This window comes from Buteo buteo, chromosome 17 (assembly GCF_964188355.1).
Source record: "Buteo buteo chromosome 17, bButBut1.hap1.1, whole genome shotgun sequence".
In the NCBI taxonomy this organism is placed as follows: Eukaryota; Metazoa; Chordata; class Aves; order Accipitriformes; family Accipitridae; genus Buteo; species Buteo buteo.
The window spans coordinates 2,511,466-2,530,426 of record NC_134187.1 but is presented as its reverse complement, the minus strand read 5'-3'; the positions used below and the strand labels follow the sequence as shown (position 1 = coordinate 2,530,426).

General features: G+C 43.5%; 1 protein-coding gene across 4 annotated transcripts in view; it reads left to right on the top strand.

Annotated features, from left to right (window-relative positions):
• Window positions 1-6,671, top strand: part of KIF13B (kinesin family member 13B) — a 128,932-nt gene extending 122,261 nt beyond the window's left edge. For all 4 annotated transcript variants that reach the window (XM_075048926.1, XM_075048925.1, XM_075048924.1 and 1 more), the window contains one exon: window positions 1,362-6,671. In XM_075048926.1, coding sequence (XP_074905027.1) covers window positions 1,362-1,654 — 293 coding nt within the window. In that variant the 3' untranslated portion in view covers window positions 1,655-6,671. The remainder of the gene's footprint in view (window positions 1-1,361) is intronic.
• The last annotated feature ends 12,290 nt before the right edge of the window (window positions 6,672-18,961 follow it).

Genomic DNA, 18,961 nt, shown 5'->3' with positions numbered 1-18,961 from the left:
AATTCCTTTGAAAGTTGTAGAGCCAATTCTCAGTCCTGAATTCACGACTTATTTTAAAAAAATTAAAATAATATATTTACAGATTCATTTTGATTTTGGAAAGTCACCTTCCCTCCCTGTCTGGCTACTCTAGTCCACAGTGCTAATTCTGTTAAGCTGTTTGCACATAGCCGGTAAGCATCAGCTTCACTGTCTATGGAAGAGTTGAATGGCTACGAGATTTTTGGTCTGTTGAGGACTCAACTGCTGGTGTTACTGGATATTTTTTTTTCCTTTCTGTTTCCACAAGGATTAAGCCCCTGATTTGCTGGAGGATAACAGGCTTCTAGCACGTCTGGAGCTTCACTTGGGAAATACAGTCACAAACTTGTACCTTTGTCACACTACAAACGGGTGGAAGTCCACGTCCTTAGCCACATGAGGGTATATTGAACCCAACATGGTAACGGTGGTAGAGAGAAGGAAACACCCGTAGAACAGAAGGGGTGACCTTATGTCATTTAAAGAGCTGTTGTATCTTTTCGCATTCCCCTTACAGACCTGAGTGGTCTCTGACCCGGTACCAGAACAGTGATCGTGAGAATTTTAAATGATCTAAAGGGAGAAATAGAAAGAGCTCAACAGCATCAGCGTAAAGAAATTGTTTTCTGTTCTGTGGAGGTTTTATGACACGGAAACAGTAACTCTTCTCAACTTCAGACTCTCATCAACTCGGAAAACCAAAAGCTCTTTTAAATGTCTTTTTTCCTTCCTTCCTGATAGTTTGCTAATGCATCTGTTGCTGAACTGATTATTTTACGCTTTTGGTGAAATTCCCCTGAAAGAATTCCCTTGAATAGCAAGCGGGGAGGAAGAATCAGGTGGAGTGTCCCATTCAGAGTAACTGTCTCCATGCAGTGGCTTTGCTGGTGTTTGGCAGCGAACTATACTGGTGTCACAGGAGCACAAGCCCGCAGCTAGGAGCCACCTGAATCAAGTGGAGCCTTCTGCTGTCGCAGGCAGCTGCTTCCTCTAATCTTTCAATTTTATCAAGTTCAGCTATAAAACCAGCTGATGTCTTTTTATCTTCACTCCTTTGGGAAGGCTACTCCCACTTCTCTGGTAGTTGGAAGACTTGTCTTTATATCAGTAAGTGTATCGACCTTCAGGTTTGTTTGCTCTTGTACCAGCTTTGTCCTCTAGTGCCCATAGTACTCTCTCCTCCTGGGTGTTTACCTTCACAGTGTATTTATAGGGAACAGTCGTTTTCCCTCTCAGCACTTTCTTCTTGCTTTCTTCTTCTGGTGTCCTCCTCGTAGCACACCATATGCACAGTATAAAAGCCATTTTGTCTATCATCTTTCTTTCTCTTCTTGTCAAAGGTAAGAACGATGGCTCGATTGGAGGGAAGCAGTATTTCAGATGCAACCCAGGCTACGGATTGCTTGTGAAACCAGGCAGAGTTAAAAAGGCCACGGGACCAGCAAGGCGGCGGAGCACCGGATTGAGGTTGCAAGGAGGAGCCACCGCCGAGAACAGAAAGAGTGGCAACTTCTCCGGTTCAGCCTCCAACCTGGCTTCGCTCACAGCCCTGGCGAAATCAGAAGGAGGATCGACGCTGCGACTGGAGAAGAGCCAGAAAAATGCAGAGAACAGGAAATCCTGGGCAAACTGAGACAGCCCTACCCACCGCAGCAAACACTGTGCAACGCAGCCAGGGGAGCAGGGCTTCTAGCTTCGGGAAGCTAAAACCAACCACGTGAACTTCTAGTTTGTGGCAAACACTAATGAAGGTTTTTTCCTCTGCTTTGGGTGATTGACATGTTAATTCTTTGCCTTGTCATGGTGCTGGATCTACGTCCTTCGTTTCCTGTTACAAATTGTGATGCTTCAGGGTATGACTGATGGCAGCCGGTGAAAGCTTGTGGCGGTGGGTGCGTGTACGCTCTGCTCTCTTCCACCTTTCAGAGAAGGAAGAGACACGTAAATTGTTCAGATTATGGCATGGCTTTCCAATAGCTGCAAAATACTACCCATGCACCGGTGCTTCTCTCGGTGTGACTGGCAGTTCTAAAAAAAAAACAAACCCCAAACCTCCCCAAAATAACAATTCTGTTCTAATTTCATAAGAGCTGTGCCTGTATCGCATAATACATGGTGAAAGGGCAAGGTTATAATAATTCCAGACAGGCAGAGAAGTGAATGGAAAACTTTATTTGGAAATAAAGAACCCTCAAGCCCCCTTTATTTAAAAAAAGCAACAGCTCTCTGGTTATGTTACCTGGAAACAGTGCCCGTCTTGATTACTGTCCTGTTGTCCATCTCTCCTTCTGTGGAAATGAGCACACTCTTTCTAGCTGATTTGTTGGGAATGGGAGAAGGCCCATCACCTGCTCTGTAATATTTTTGATCCCTTCTTTCTAGGAAAGAGGGGAGTTGAGCGAATTTGCTGTCTAATCTATTTAATGTGCGCTCTCACCATGATAGGATCCCCTGTCTCACTTGCCCCAAAGTGGCAGGACCTTATTCTCTTGGTTCTGCCCTGTGGGCCAAGAGGATTTTTGCAGAGATATCAGCATTTAAGTGCTTCGATGTTCCCACCCAACCTCTGGAGACACTTGGATTTTTACCAGTTATGAGAGCAGAGGGTCACTATCCTTGTAATGGGATTAATCCAGTCTATTTATTTTTATTTATTATTTTAAAGTATGAAATGTTTGCGCTTTACAATCATCCACCGCCTGATGTTGCACAGAGGAGCTCTGCTAGCACCATACCAAGCGTCGATCCAAAGAGGAGGTGCCTCCGTCGCCAGCTAAACCGTCCCAGCGGCACGCGAAAGCAAACCCGGCTGAAGAGCTGAAGAGTCATCCCCAACACTAATCTCTCTCTTGGAAGTGGGAGGTTTGGGCTGGCTTTTATAAAACGTGATTTTATTTTTGGTAACCCTTGCTGGTTTTTAACTGCCTGTGGCACAAATTATATATTACTGTATGTGTGTGTATATATAGCTGTGCATATATCAACGTACACACACTCATTTTCTAACGAATCAAGAAAGGCCACAGACTTTTATATTCTGAGCTGTTTATATCTTGTTTAGTCATCACAGGGGGATTGGACAGCTTGAGCAATAGATGTTTCATCTACGTGGGGAATATTTAGGATGCTAAATTAACGATTAAACTTTAATATGTATCTAGTCGCTGCCCGTGCTACACGGGGGTATCTAAGTGCCTTAGCCATCTGGTTCAGAGGTCCAAGGGAAAGATACATTGTCATCAAAGGAGATAGGGATGCTTAGCGAAGGAGATAATTATGCTGATTTACTGTAATTAATATCATTTATGCAGAAGGAATAAAATTAAAATAGAAACTAATCTGTAGCAGAAATAAGTAGGATGGGTTACAATGCAGCATGCATAGTACTGCCAGGGATTCGTATATCCTTTCAGCTTTGTGTAACTAGTTTCAGTGTTTCCTAAATTTTCGTAAAGAAATCTTAATATAAAATGTACAGACCAGCTTTTAAAGATATTTTTAGTGTACAGTTTTTCTTCCTTTTCCTTTGCACGAAGCTCCTGTCCATTCAAGCCAAGACGATGGGAGAAATTTAGTAACAAAGAATTTGGATGCTAAAATCCTGGTTTTTAAAATTGTAACTGTTTTTATAGATGTGATTCATGCAATAAAACGATGTTTCGTTTTGGGGTATGACAAGTCTTGCTGATGAAAGACCACCCGCTAATTAAGATGATGCCTCTTATACTGCCTTGTAAGTTTTCTAAAATCCATCTTTACCGTTTTTTCTAATTGCACTTTGTTCTGATGTGCTGCAGAAAGTTAACCTAATGTGAAACAGCCCCCTAACCAATAGTTGTGGTTTTTAGTCTCAGCATTTCATTTACTGCATTTAGGGATATCTTTAAAACTTCTTGGTGTTTGCTAGGTGGCCCCTTTGGGCGAGATCTGAAGGGAAGAACCTGTCCAAGTCCTTTTGAAGCCTCTTTTCTTGCACCGCTGTCTCTGAAGACTGGAGTTCGGTGGGACCAGTGTAAAGGTATCAAGGTCGCAGGAGTAAAAGGGTCAAGCAGAAGGCAGTTGGGTTAATAGTTCACTATTTATGCTACCCACTATAAATTCCTCTGGCCGTATTTGTACTACAGCTCTGACCATGTAAGGACGTATTGCAGTGTTTGCATATCTGGGGCACGTGGTCAGAGCCTACAACCAACTGATACGGGGTGGATTTCCTTTTCTACCCACCCTTGGTCGTGTTACAAAACCGTGCCAGGCGTATTTAGAGGGGTATGAAACATGGTTTGAATATAACATACTTGCTGCCTCCTCTAGGATAACTTGTCCTGGAAGCAAACATCTTAAAAATGGCTGGTATGTTTTCAAACATCAGTGGATGTTTAGCATGATGAAGTGGCTCTGTAAACAGAGCGCCTTGTTGACTTTGGTGGAGGAAGGATTTTACTCATAGTTCTCTTGGTTTTTACAGTCGCATTTGACTTTTGAAACTAAACCTCTTCTCAAATTCCACCCTGACACCTGCCCCCAAAATGAAGCCACCCTAACCGAATCACCCCGATGTGGCACAAGCTCCAGAAAGCCAAACAACCCAAATTTGGCGGTGAGGATGTTCTTAGAGGACTTCTCCAACTCCCTCCTGCTCACCTCAGCTTTCCTGGGCACTTGAGGTTTCTTCTAAAGATGTTTTCCAAGATTCTGGCACAGTGAGTGCACATCCCTCTACTCAAAGCCATCTGTTACTTTGCACCAGCTAAGCCAACTAACCAGAAAACAGTTTAAAACTATAATGAAGGTAATATAGATATATATTTTTTATTGATAACATTAGAAAAACTCTATGCTCAGCATAAAGGAGGAGGTGCTCTTAACTGGAACCGCCCAGCAACTGAGGCTGGCGTGTTAATAGCTATGCATATTTTCCAAGATTTTCATGCACTTTATACAGGGAAGAAGAATATTTAATGCAGGAACTGTAATTTGTAGCAAGTATCTCATCTCCTGCGTCTGCCCGATGGTGCAAGCTTGTGTTTTGTATCCCTGAACCGTGGATGGGTCTCGGATTCTGGGTGTAGAAAATTGTGTTGGTGGGTAGGAACCGTAAGGGTCCGAAGCTGTGTCCGCAGCTCTGCGGGCCCCTTCCTCCGCACAGGGTGCGGGATTCTGAAGCGTGGTGTTGTTTGCTCCAGGTCAGCCAAGAGTATGCTTTTCAGAGAGACTTTGGGGGTTTTCACAAACCAAGCCAAGACTTTTTCCTGTGTTATGTTCAGCTCTCTCATGGTGTTTTGATCTCTATGTCCAAAACAAAACCTTTTCAGTTTGAGGGCTTTGGCTCTTTGCTGTTTAGTGACGTAGTTTAGTTGAGGAAAATGAATAGAAACAAGTTCTGCATGGCAATACTGCCCAAGTCCTTAAGAAGAGAGTTTTGTCAGTGGTCAAGATGGAAGCTCCCTGCTGCCGTCCACGAGGCAGGATGTTTGAAACCTCTTTGCTCTCCTACAAACCAAGAAATGCGCCTTGTTCCTACCTATCAGTCGTGAAAACCTGTACGAAACGAGATTGGGTGTTGTACAGACCTGTTTGTACAATAACGGAGCTGTTGAAGAGGTTTTTCTGTGTTTATGCTTGTGTTGTCCTTACGCTGGTACTGCCAGTTCTTTGCACAAGAAGTTCAGTTTTTGCAGTGCCTTATCCCTGGGTCAGCAGCTAATGCAGCGGGGGGCTGGATTTCATGCCAGCCTCAAGGCTGCTTCGCTTGTAGGAAAGGAAGATCATGATAAGTAAAGGTGCAGACTGGTCACACTACAAAATACTCTTGAGTTGGGGTCACAGTTAAGTGTCTTGTTCCTAGGTCTCCTTTATGCGTCTTTGCTTTGGTTTCTGCGGTCTCCACCCTCCTCCTAAACCACCATCATATTTTTCAGCCCCAAGAACCGTGTGGCTGCCGCTGTCTGTTGTGAGTACCCGGCTAGGCTGGGTTCAGCCAGCGGCGGAGCCTCCTGGCGCAGCCTGGCTAAGCCTTGTCCTGGCTCTGGCATCCGAATGCCGCAGCGGAGAGAGTGGGGACGTGGGTTGGGGCTCCTTAAACCCAGGCAGAGTCAGGAGTGCCTGGCGCGGAGTGGGAGAGATGCATTAAAGACGTTTCCCCTTCACCGGCCTTACCCGCTCAACAGGAGCGGTGCCTTTGTTCGGTAGAAGGCAGCTGCTCTCCCCCTCGCTTTCCCCTGCCAAAATGATTTTGAAGCTGATACAGGAGCTGAGCTCCAAGCAATAACCGGCAGGGTGTGAATCAGCGTGTTCCCGCCTCGCTTCAGACATCCTTGTCTCTAGTGCCGTTCCTCCCTGCGCGCCCCAAGTGTGCTCGTTGCAGCTGACGTACGTTTTGCTTTTTCACCACCGCTAACGTCCGCTGTGTCTTTTCCAGCACGTCTTTCTGTTGATTTCTGTAAATGTAGTGGGTCTGTATATAAAGAGTGGCTATTTACACTGTGGTATTACGTGTCGATCGGTGTACTTTAAATGAGCTAAAATCCAAAGACACTTTGTAATGAGCTGTAAAGTTTTTAATTATTTCTGTACAATACTAAATTACTGTTATATTGTATTATACATGCAATGCAGCCTGCAGTACCTAAATAAACATCTTCTTTAGAGCGGGTAAGTCTGCGCTTTGTTAATCCAGATCGTATCACCAAAATGTTTAGATGCATTCGCAGCCCTGTGATGGAGGAGCATCACTCCTGGGTGCCGAGATCTGTTTCAAACAAGACTTTTGCCCTCTTGCCTGCAATTTAGGGACCTTCCCATCAATGAGCAGAAACCCACGGCTTTACCTTCCCTCCTCTTTGATGCTCGGGAAGATAGCCCTTTGGTAACAGCCATTGAGGTTTGGGAATCCTTGTCACCGGCCATGGGTCCACAGAGCTATGCTGAGCCAGGGGAAAGCTTTATTAATGCTCATTTTCCCTATCATTATGCTAAATAAAAGCAGATGGAGGTCTGGTCATGCTCCCCATTGCTCTCTCCAGCTGGTGGGCTTCAGACAGGACAAGGGGTTGTTGCTGCTGGCCCTGCCCTTAATCGCTGCAGTGATTATTTTTTTCCCTCTGCTCCTGTTCCCCTTATGGGTTGTTAAAAACCAACTGCTTGCAGTCTCCCAAAACTGGGCAAATGGCCCCAGTTCTTTGGGGGTAGGCAAGGTGGATGCTGGCTGGGATGGGGCAAGTTTTGCAGGAAAACTGCTTAAAAATCCACAACCTGGTTAGTGGGGAGGGAGCTGGGATGGGGATATAGCTCCTTTTGGAAAAACAGATCAGCCTGAACTTAGTGCTGAACACTTATTTAATGTGATTACAGCCTGGTGTTACCTGATTTCCCCAAAACTGTACAGATGCAGCAAGCAATGGATGAGAAGAGGGGCTGCTCCAAGCTCAGCATTGGTTTACACTGGCCAGCCACGAGGGGAAAGGGACGGCAGCTGCTGCCAGCGCTGCCTGTCCTCATTGTTGAATTTGCAACGAGAACTAAGAGGTAAGACTGAAGAAATAATTTATTTTATGATTAGGTGTCCAGATTAAGAACCATGAGATGGTCTTGGGGTTGTCTAACCACTGTCTGAAAAAGAAATGTCCTTGTGCTTCCTGGCGGCATCGCTGCCCACGGCAGTACAAGATCCCAGCAGTTGCTGGCGTTGCCCCATTGATGGGAGCTGCAGCATAGAGGAATGAAAACTGCAAATTAATTTCCTTCATGGTGGGGGCAACTTGTGTCCTACAGCCTAAAAAAGTGGCCCTGTTGCCTGCAGTACCTGCTGCAGGGACCAGTGACACATGGGACGGGAAGCCCAGTACTGCGGTTGCATTGCCTAGGTCTGGGGTGTAAACGCTTTGGCTCTTATATATTAAAAAAAAAAAAAAAAGGCAAAACCCAAACCAAACACGTCCCCATCTGGGCACTCTGCCTGGCATTGTCCCACTGCAGCCCTGGGGACCCCTGTGCCGCAGCCTCCTTGCTCTGACACCGCTGGGGGCGTCTGCCTTCGGGTTGTGCCACGGACGGGGGTCCGGGCAGAGTCTTGAGAGGCCAAGCGGGCGTCTCTTTCAGATTAGCAATGTCTCTAATTAATGTAATGGAAGTGAATCAGCAAACTAAAAAAAAAACTGATTTAAAAAAAAAAAAAAAGACAAATTACAAATTCCTCCTGTTGCAGCATCCCTCCCAGGCCCTTGGAACACCAAGCAAACACCCGTTATCCAGCAGAGCCGCCGTGTGCCCACCTCGCTGCTTGCGGCGCGGGTCAAACCGCTTGGGACAAGCTGCGGGTTGTCCCTTTGCGCTAAAACCGCCCGCCGGTGCCCGAGGAGTGGCCGTGGTGACGCGAAGGGACCTGCCGCGGGGGCTTAGTGGAGCCTCTCGGTTTGCACGAGCCTCGTTCAAAGGCACAGAGCGCTGCCAAACAACCCACCGCCCGTGTCTGGCAGCCGCGCCGTGCCCGGCTCTGTATCTTTTATCCCAGAACTGAGCCAGCGCACGGCGGAAAAATCGTCTGCCCTCGTCTCCCTGCTGCTGCCTTGCACGTCAATGAGCCCCGGGTGCGGTGGGGCCCTGCGTGGTGGGGCTGGGGGCGCTTCCAGGGACTTTTCTACCTTGCTGTGGGTTTGGGGGGGTTATTCTGTAGGTACGGGCATGGGCAGGGAGGTCAGTGCTGTGGGGAACCCTGCTACCGCCAACCCTGACAGCCAAAAAGGCCTCGGGGTGATGAGAAACCCAACCAAGGTTTCAGGGCAGCAAGGCGTCCCTGGAAGTCCCTCCCCAGGTCACATTATTTTTTTTTCTCTTTGGCAACATTTTTTTCACCAAAATATGGCTTCATGTTGGAAACGACTGGCAGGGTTTGACTTGGATTTTTTGGGGGTGATTGTTTTATTTTGTTGAGGGTGTTTTTTTTAAAGCAACAAACGCTGTGTTGATTCCACAAACCCTGCTGAAAGTCATTTAGCAAAGGATATTTTTATCAGTGTTGTCTTGCAATCAGTGCACAAAAATACAGCTGCCTTTTTTTTTTTTTTAAAGCCACTTCCCTTTAATGTTTTACCTTCTGGGAAAAAAAAAAAAATCTTTGTCTGAAACACAGGAGCCTTTTGAAGTGCTGTTACTTTGTTCAAACCTTGCTCTTCCCGGAAGGTGGTTCTAACACCGTCCCGCATTGCAACCACGCTCCACTTTATGTTCTTCAGCCAAAGCTGTTTTTAAAAGGCACCGATCAAAACAAGAAGGAAAATAAAGGGGGGAAAAAACCACCTTTTTCCCCTGCTTTCTTTCAAATTAATACCGCTTTCATTGTCCTCGCTTGTCTTCAAGCCTTTGGCCACAACAGGCAAGTGGTGAAAGCAACAGAGCTGCTGGATTTCGGCTGGAGGTGAGTGTGGGTACGGCACTGGGAGGTCCCGCGCACGGGCTTCGCGCTCAACTCTGAGCTGTGCAGGGGATGCTCTGCCACAAGCTGGGCAGGTTGCTAAGGGGGATTTTGCTCACTTCTGGTCACCCACTTGTGCTGAATTTTTTTTTTTTTCCAACTATGTGCCCTGATCATCTAGTCCCCTGGGGAAAAAAACAACAAAGGCACAAAATGGGCTGGAAGCAGGTTTTTTTGCAAAGCACAGTCCTCCGGTGTTTGTTTTTCTTTTTTAGAAGATCTCCAAACTAAGGTTTTCTGCACTCCTGGTTTTTGCCTGTGAAGCGGGGAAAGGGCTTCACCCTTCCTCCTCCTCCTCCGCCCAGGGCAGCGATGAGAACCGCTCTCCTCGGGAAAGGGGCTCCGCGTGTGCCCCTAGTCGCGCTGGGAAAGGCCCCGTCCCCACCGCTCCTGCCGGAATCGGCTCACGCTCCAAGGACGCGATGCCATCCCTTCCCGTGTCCCACCATAGCGTCAGCCACCTTCATCCCTCCCAGAGACCGTCCTTAGAAAAAAGGGTAGGCACAAAGACTTAAGTCTTTCTCAAACGAGTTAATATTTTCTACATTTACCAAGTTCTCGAGACCCATTTTAGGTCTTACTCGTGTCCAAGGCCTCTCTCGGGCTTTCACACCCAGACAGCTTTGCACAAAAAGGACTATAGAAGAAATGCATCGTTGTGGAGTTATACATTTTTATTTTCTAATAGGTACAATACTAAAATAAACACAAATTAAAAAAAAGTTTTATTAAAACAAAACTGTACAAAAAAGCAGTTATACTACATTTTAATTACAGAACAGTCTACTGTCCAAAAGGCACTAATCCAGAATAGGAGATACAATGATACAGGACTCATTTTAACTATTTTAATCAATACAATAGAGCACTTGTTTCTCTGTCCATTCACATATAGAAACAAGGACTTTTGCTACAGTCATTACACATTGTTATAAATATGAGCCCTACATGTAAAGATGCAGTATCGCTCTCCCTGGGCCAAAATTCAGTTCAAACACTGTTAGAAATTAAATTTTAAAAAGAAAGAAAGAAAGAAAGAGAGTAAAGGACACAAGGGAAGAAGTTGATACTTCATACTTCCACAGTACCTGCCGCCTGAGGAAGATGCGACGGATATTAGCTCTCACCTGCATTTTGGAGATGGGAACACTGAAGCACGCACAAAGGACCGGTTTGCCTCAAGGGTCTGCAGCAAGTCTGTGGTGGAACTGGAAGGTGAACATCCGTCACCTCGTGCCCAAAGATTTGCGTTAGTTTTTCCACTATATCCTGTTTTATCTAGCTCTCCTTTGACTCCCTCTTTCCATAGATAGTTCTCCACTCTATAACGCATAACTAAGGCTTCCCAAGTGCACCAAGGGAGACAAACTGTTACTTTTCTCCTTGTGGCAAATGATGGAGCAGACCCATCAGCATCTTGCAGATAAATGCAGTGATTTGGAGAAGATTTTAGAACATTCTTCCTAAAAATCAGTATCTTTACTGCAAGGGCATCAAGTCATGCGAAGATGGACCTCGTCTAACGAGGCTGCTACAAGCGTTCTTACAGCAACGGACCAAACAGTCATAAAGCCACAGAGATGCGCACAACTCGCGTGCAACTCCTGCAAGGGACGGGAGGACGTGTCTGAAGTGGCACAGGGAAAGTTACAACCTATTTCCTTGCCAGCTTGCCTTCCTGAAAGCAAAAATACACGTTGGCAGCATGCGGACAGCTGTGGGGAAGAGGAGCCCCCCGTGGCACCTTCCTCTGTGGTGGTGTTACCTGAGATTCACTCCCCTGTGACACACAGTACTGCTTCCCTGGCGTCTTTTTTTCCATAAGCAACTTCTGAACCCAAGGATCTGTTCGTCCTCCTTCCCAATCTACCCTACTTCATTTTCCCCCAGCCCTGAAACTTCAGGCTGAGGACCAGTAGCAAAGATCCTACAGCCCGTGGATGGTGTAGGCAGAGTGCTTGGAGAACACCTGCGTGAAAAGCAATCGACCAGCGCATGAATATTTGACATCACTATTAGGAGCAACGACACGACGCGCCCATTAAATGCCAACATGAAATATACAGTCTTTAAGCTGAACAAGCAGCCCTTGTTAAGATCCAGAACGAGGCATATTTGCGGGGTTTGATGATGATGTGTAGCATTACCCGACTCCTTCATGGTGGAAGAGGTTTAATATGCGGGCGGGAGAGAGATACTGCACCTTTCGAACAGTGTCATACACAGAAGACAAAGACAGGCATCTGGATGTTAACAAAAATAAGTAACAAAGAAATATGATTAAACAAAATCTCTTCTCACATCATCCTATACTACATCCTCCTTCTGCTTAGCAGAAAATTGTACGTACACAAAAATACAAATACACAATTTTGTAGAACAGTCTGATTTTAATATATTTATATATATTTATATTTATATGAGTGGCAGGTTAGTTCATTATATAGAGCTTTTTGCACTTTTGGCTCATATGCAACAAGGCTTTATAAATTCAGCTTTAGCTTTCATTCAGGTTTTATAGCTTCTTGAACATTTGTTTTCACATTTAAAGCAGCATCCAATTTGCAAGAGGAGTTGGTGGTGGCTACAGCAAGGATCAGGTCAAGAGGTTATTGGGGGCGGGGGGGGGGGGGGAGGAGGAGAATATACATTCCAGTGTGTGTGTGTGCGCGCGCTAGTGCTCATGTAAAAAAGAACAGACTGTGAACATACGACTCTAGGATACCATGTTTACCTCTTGAGGTAGGCAGAACACCTACAGCAGATGAGACACAGGTGCCATTTTTGTCGGGGCACATGGCGGGAGAAACAAATACGCGAGTGGAAGATGCTGACAGAGGAACGTACAGACACGTAAGAACCCGCTGGCGAGTTACAGTGGCCAGCAGAGATGGGACACAGCTCATCTTATATTATTGATGCATTTGGTAGACACGTGAAGTAACCGTAGGCGACTGCCAGCCATCCAACACACACAATACTACCACTACAGTCATGCTCGCTTGCCCTTACCGGAGATGCAAGGTTGATACGACACCCCCCGCCCCCGAGTCAACGCGACAGTGGAACAAAATTAAGACGCACAAAATTTTGAATTTAAAAATGTGACTCCCCGGCGCTTTGCTAAGAGTTTTTGTTTGGGGGTTTTGCTTCATTTTTTTGTGCCTCTGATCCTGTTCCACTGTCTTTTCACTTCTAGGTTTGCAACACTCACTACTACATTAATCTTTTTTCAATTACAACCACTGTTATTGACAATCACTTGGTTTAGAAAAAAAAAAATCACTGTTAAAAAAGGCATCTCTAGAGCAGGGCCACGGTACAACGTTGAACGGTCCGTGTGTATTATAGGCTCCACAAACACTTTATTTTCATTAGTACCCCAGCAATAGATTCCCATTTGATCATTGCTTATATCAACACCCATCAACATCCTACAAGCTAATTTTCTGTTCTCTGCAGAAGAGATGTCCTTATAGCTTTTCTTGCCAATAGTAATTTCCTAGGCTTTCCCAACTCATATGTTATGAAGTTGTCAGAGTGAAAACAACATTTTGTTACTAATGAAAAATAAAACATCTACATATGGATTGCTTTCATTTTCTGAATTCTTAAGTGGTACTAATACATCTTAATAGTGTTCTGTTATTTCCTGTTACTACGGTCAGAAGAAATTCTCCTTTAACACAATTTTTTAAACTAGCATTGATATCTTTTTTTTAACTCACATAAAATTCTCATGTATGTTTACAAAATTATAACCACCTGCCAATAGTTACAATTATTTTGACAAAATGTTTAGCAGGTGCCACTATTATAAGCCTAGAAATAATTAAGAATATAGGAAGAAACTGCCTCTGTGATTCCAAAAAGGGGTGATTAAATATGTATATTAGCTTTTTCTATCCAGAGTCTCATATGGTTGTCCAGAGGTGCACGTTTAATGCACGAAGCTATTTGTATCCGCAATCCCAGAGGCAGTCTCCTACTGAATTCTATCCAAGCTTCCCCCCTCTTTACCCTTCACCCCAAATCAGAGATTGCTAAGGTCTGGCGGAGAAACGAGATTCGTTAAGAAGATCCCCACCAACAGATTGAAAACCAAGGGGGGCAGCGTGAGGGAGGAGTGGAGATTTCTTTCCAGCCGGATTCTGCAGAGCTCCGGACTCCCACCGCTCATCTGGAGTCGTACGTGCGGAGGGACTGCAGGGAGGGCTCTTATCTTAAGAGGGAAATGAGGTCTAATCCTGTTCCTCCAGCTCACTCTGGAGTCCTGTTACTCACTTAGGCACTTTTAAAATTGACACTAAGAAAAAAAATAAAATTAAAAAAGTACTGCACATATTTCACACTTCCCAGGCTTTCGTCAGCCTTGGGAAGATCATAAAGACCAAGAGGGAGACAGCCAAGGCGATTTGTCAAGAAAATAGTGCTCCCCATGGACACAACTGACTTTTATTTGTCACCCTTTGATAGAACTGCTATTCAACTAAATCTAGTTTAAATTTGTAATTCCTGTATTATCTTTAAGGTAAAAGCCTGTCTTACGGTGGTTCTGTGGCACAATGATATCACTTTATCGTATCGGATCTGACATCTGACTTCCAAAGAGACACGGTGCTCTCCCAGTTTAAGCCAGCAGCAGCGCGCCGAGCGTTTGCACTGGTGTGAGAATTGCTGCCCATAACCCTCAAGAACAACTCTGGCAGCAAATTAAGGAGGGTCGGCTGTTGACGAGATGCAGAAAGACATTACTAACAATACAGCTAGAGCCAAAAGCAAGGCAAAAGGGTTTTTGCTTTCGAGTTCGTATTGCAACGGGTGATGAAATGGAAAATCTGTCCCTCTTGAGAGAACAAACAGGGCTCTGACCCCAGAGCAACTAGAAACAAGTCACAACCTTCAGTTCAGCACAAGCCTCAGGATGACATCTAAATTTACGCAGAAGTCAAAAGAGAAAGAGAAAATTCAGTGGATAATGCTGAAACACGGGAAGCTCAAAATCCAAATTTCAAGTTTTTCCAATCATCTTCAAATCTAAAATAACGTTAAAAAATAATAATAAAAAGCTACTCGGGCTGCAAAAAGTGATCCCAAACCCTGGGTGAATGAAGTGACAAGGGGAACCAGTACACAGCCTCCTTCAGCAAAGCTATGCAAATCCACACATTCTGTCCCAAACCCTCACATTAAAAAAAAGAAAGCCACAGCACGCTAACCAAGAAAATCGACTGCACCAATTAAGACAGCTTCCAACACTAAGTTGCAAGCAATAAAATGAAAGAAAAAAATGCTACTACCTTGTCCCTCTCTGTTAACCGTGGTCCAACACCTTGGAACTACCTTATTTCACATACGAGGTTGCAAGTAAAAAACCTGCTGTAAATTGACTAAATTTATGAGCCAAATTTTTTTTAAAATGGTCAGAGTAGACAAAATTTTTCATATTTATACTACACTGTGGACAATTTATATTTGGACTTCAAGTAAGCAATTGATACAGCACTGTCTAATAGGCAAAAGGAAAGGTGAACGTGTCTTGACTTGGACTAAAGTAGCATTAAAAGAATTAAAAAATGTCTAACCATAAATATGCTGCTTGGAGGTGTGAGGGTAGTAAAGTGCCTGTACAGGAAAAAGAGAAGAAGGAGAAACAAGAGAAAGCAGGGAGGAACAAAATTAAAATCGCAAAAGTCACCGAAGACTGCGAAAAGGGAGAAAGGGCACGGACAGCAACAAGTGAGTCCTAGCAGGAGTGGGAGAGGCAGCGAACAACAAACTGCACAATAAACTGAACTCAACAGATAAACCTGAGCACTATAATTGTGTGCAAGAAACCTCAAATTAGTCTGTTTAGAAGCACTGCTGTATCCAAGATATACCTTTATTTTTGCAAGTAATTTCCCAGAACATTGTTTAGTAGCTGCTAAAGTGCACAGCCCAGTACCAGTCTTCCCAGTAAAAAAAAACAGTCCAAGTAGTAATAAAATTACTATTTCCCCGGTTTTCTAATCTAAGCCTCAAAACTGAAGTGAGGGAAAGGAGGAGGGCTGCTAACTAACCATGCTGGAAAAACCCAATGTCTTTTGGCTAGCAGAAAGCTTGAAAGATTTCATGAGACTGAACCGAATCTAAGCTGCAGCATTACACTGGATTGCTTTTTATTAGGATGGAAACAATATATATCCCTTATTTAGAGACCGTAAGAACAATGGGTTCAGGTCAGAGCACTTCAGTATGAGAAAACCACCAGTAAACCAGGTAAAATAGGATTACCAGGGTGTGAAGGAGCTTGGATGAAAGATAAAATAAATTACCTCTGTGAAAAGAACTGACGTTTGGGAAAATAATGTGTGACAAATTCGGTACCAACAAGAATCAACTTCAGAGGAAAGTGAATGGCTCAGAGCAGTTGGAGGAGGTATAGCTCAAAACACTTGTCTGGAATTCCTTCAAGGAAATACAGGCTCAGTGGAGGAAATAAGAGGAGACATCAGTTTAGCAAGAGGACTTCTGCTGGCTGTGATATTTTTTGAAGCACTGTGGCAATTGATGAAAATATTTGTAAAAAACAGTTGCTTGAGGCACTGCAGCTAGAGGAAATGGTCATGACTGATCAAATTGTATTCATGTTGAATGTTCTTGCGTAATGGTAAAAATCAATGCAAGGTACCCTTAACAACTGGAATTCATGTACCCGAATGCCTAATGTAATGAATAGCAACAATGAATTTAGGATTAGAAATTCAGACTGACCTGGGCTTTTGGTTAGGGCTTTTGTTTGTTTGTTTATTTTCAAATAAGAATCAAAAATAACAGTTGAACAAAATAATGCTGTTCCAGAGCTACTTTAGCTGCTCAACACTGACTGGTATGAAAGTGTGCATCGCTGTATCAATAGAATAGATAGATTGAATCTGTAAGATACTGGAGCAAATCTAAGTAATACGGCAGCATACAGAAACCACCTGTTATCAAAACTATGTTTGTTTGATTCCCATTATGGCAGAAGTACAAAGTATAAAAAGGTATTTATCATACATAACTGGAACTTCACGTGATTTAGAGACATAAGGCACAATATGTTCTCTGATGGAAAGTGATACTTTTTAAATAAGCTCTTACTGCAGAGAACCCCTCTAGTACTCAAATCTCTATAAATTATTAAATACTATGAACAGGTTATAACGGTAAGAGTAAAAGATAAGTCTACCTCTTTGGAATCATAGTTTTACAATTAAGGCCAGAAGGGACCAGTCTATCACCTTCAAGGAGACCATGAATATTAGATGGCCTCCCACAATCCTGATGCAAACTCCCTATTCTATCTACTTCATCCAATGGGATGAACAAACCATTCTGCCCTTCCAAATGCAAAAAAAAAAAAAAAAAAAAAAAAATCCCCTAATTGAAAGTGTCTGCCTTTTCCACATAACTACAAATTTTACCATTTGTATCCAATGGATTTATAAACATAAATGGAATAATATTTTTTTTTCTCTCAACACATTTGCAAATACCTTCTTAATGTCTGTGGAGACTTCATTGGCTCTTTACTCCTAACCAGATGCCTAATTTTCAAGCTTACTTCACTGAACTGAATTACTGGCAATGCAACTTCAGGACTGTTTCATTCTTGCTCTGCTACAAATCCCAGCATTAGTAAGTGAGTATTGTTGAAATCTAGATGCAGCTTCTCAACTGAGGGTAGCTCTGATAAGCTCTGCAAAATGAGAGGATCTATTCCCTCATCTCAGTAGTATTTATTTTCTCCAAGCACCTGGAGAAAGAGGACTGTGGCTTAAAAGAGCTCTCGCAGAAGGAGGAGTTGCAGAATTAAACTGTTACTGCCCAATGAGCAGCTGTGTGCCGAGATGTAAATGTTTAGCTAAACTGATAGGCAACTACCTCTGCAACAAACCCAACAAAAGCATGCCTCAAATTCCAATAACAACTCCTAAATGAACTTTGTAATGCTATTCGGTGTGCCATGAAGACACGTTGGCACAAAGAAACATACATTGGAGATTTCAGAGCATTTCATAAACTGTTCAACTATCTCATCAATAAAGCTTCCAAGATGTTTACCCTTCTCAAGTAGTAGTTACACATTTTGTGCAATACACCCCGGTCTTTCCCAGCAACACATCAAATTTCTTCTTTGCCATTCTGAACCCAATGTAGCTCCACCTAAACTCAGACCACTCTAATATGCAGAAAGGTGAGATGCTCCTTTCTACTCCAAAATTATATCAAACCTTTTGACCAGAAGAACAGCTTGAATGTGTCAAGGGACTCTATGTCATTTTGGTCTTGAAAAGATCTGCTCACTTGCCATAATGCATAAATGAAATGGCTTGCACTCTGGTATAGGAAAAACTGATCAGTGAGTTGATATTCCGATTTCCTGGCTCTGGTTAGCTCCTAACAGGTATTTTCAGTACTGTCACTACAGTCCTGTCAAAGAGAGATAGCAGCAACTTTATCAGCAGGCAGACTTTAAAAAAAAAAAAAATCCAAAGTAAAACATACTTTGAGGAATGGAATATATGCTTAATATTCTTAATGGAATATATTGGGTGAGAAGTATTAATTAATAATTTACTTTCATTATCTCTTTGCCCTCCTTGAGCGATTTGACAGATAAACTTTGTTAAGTAAAATGTATTTTTAAATATCAAATGATGTAAAATATATCTCAGAAGGCTAAAGTCAACCTCTTAATTATAGAGGTGGGTTATTTAAGCTACATATGCCATCTTGCCATAACATGGAAGACTTTAATTAGTTAAGGAGAAGGGGTGGAGAGAGGAGGATAGGAAGCTGAATTGAGGCCCATGACAGCAGCAAGTTAACGTCTAAAAACATATGTCCTAGAAAAGGAAGTTGCTACCATTGCTACTGTGAGTGTAGTACCACCAGTGGTAACTGCGCTGGAAGAACTGAAGTACCCATGACCCACAGGTCTGTTCTGGACCACAGTGACATTGGATGAGATTTACACAAGTATTTCGGTACAAAGAAGCTGAAAAGGAACTGAAGGATTTAAATAAGAGCCTAAGGAAGTTCCTAACTTCTTTTTCAAATCTGTTGGAGTTAGGAACCTGCTAATTTTTCTGAATTTGACGAAGAGTCTCTATATGCATCTTTGCATACCAAAAAACTCTGGAAACCTGTCTGATAAGTAACTATTGCAGGAGAACAGCACTATGGAAAAATATGGTCAAGAAACTTACGGGCAAACATGGAGCACAGGCTCTTCAGTGCTCAAGACTGGTCAACAGATAACGTTTCTCACAAAAACACAGAATAAAAAGGCACATAACACCCTATGACAGATGCTTTTTGAGAATCTAGCAACATATCAAAGAAAGATTACGATGTTATTTTAGGTCACCGCCATATATCCTCTCCTGTCGTGAATGGCAAGCATACTGTCCAGCCAACTATCCAGTTGCAGGCTATTTTGAG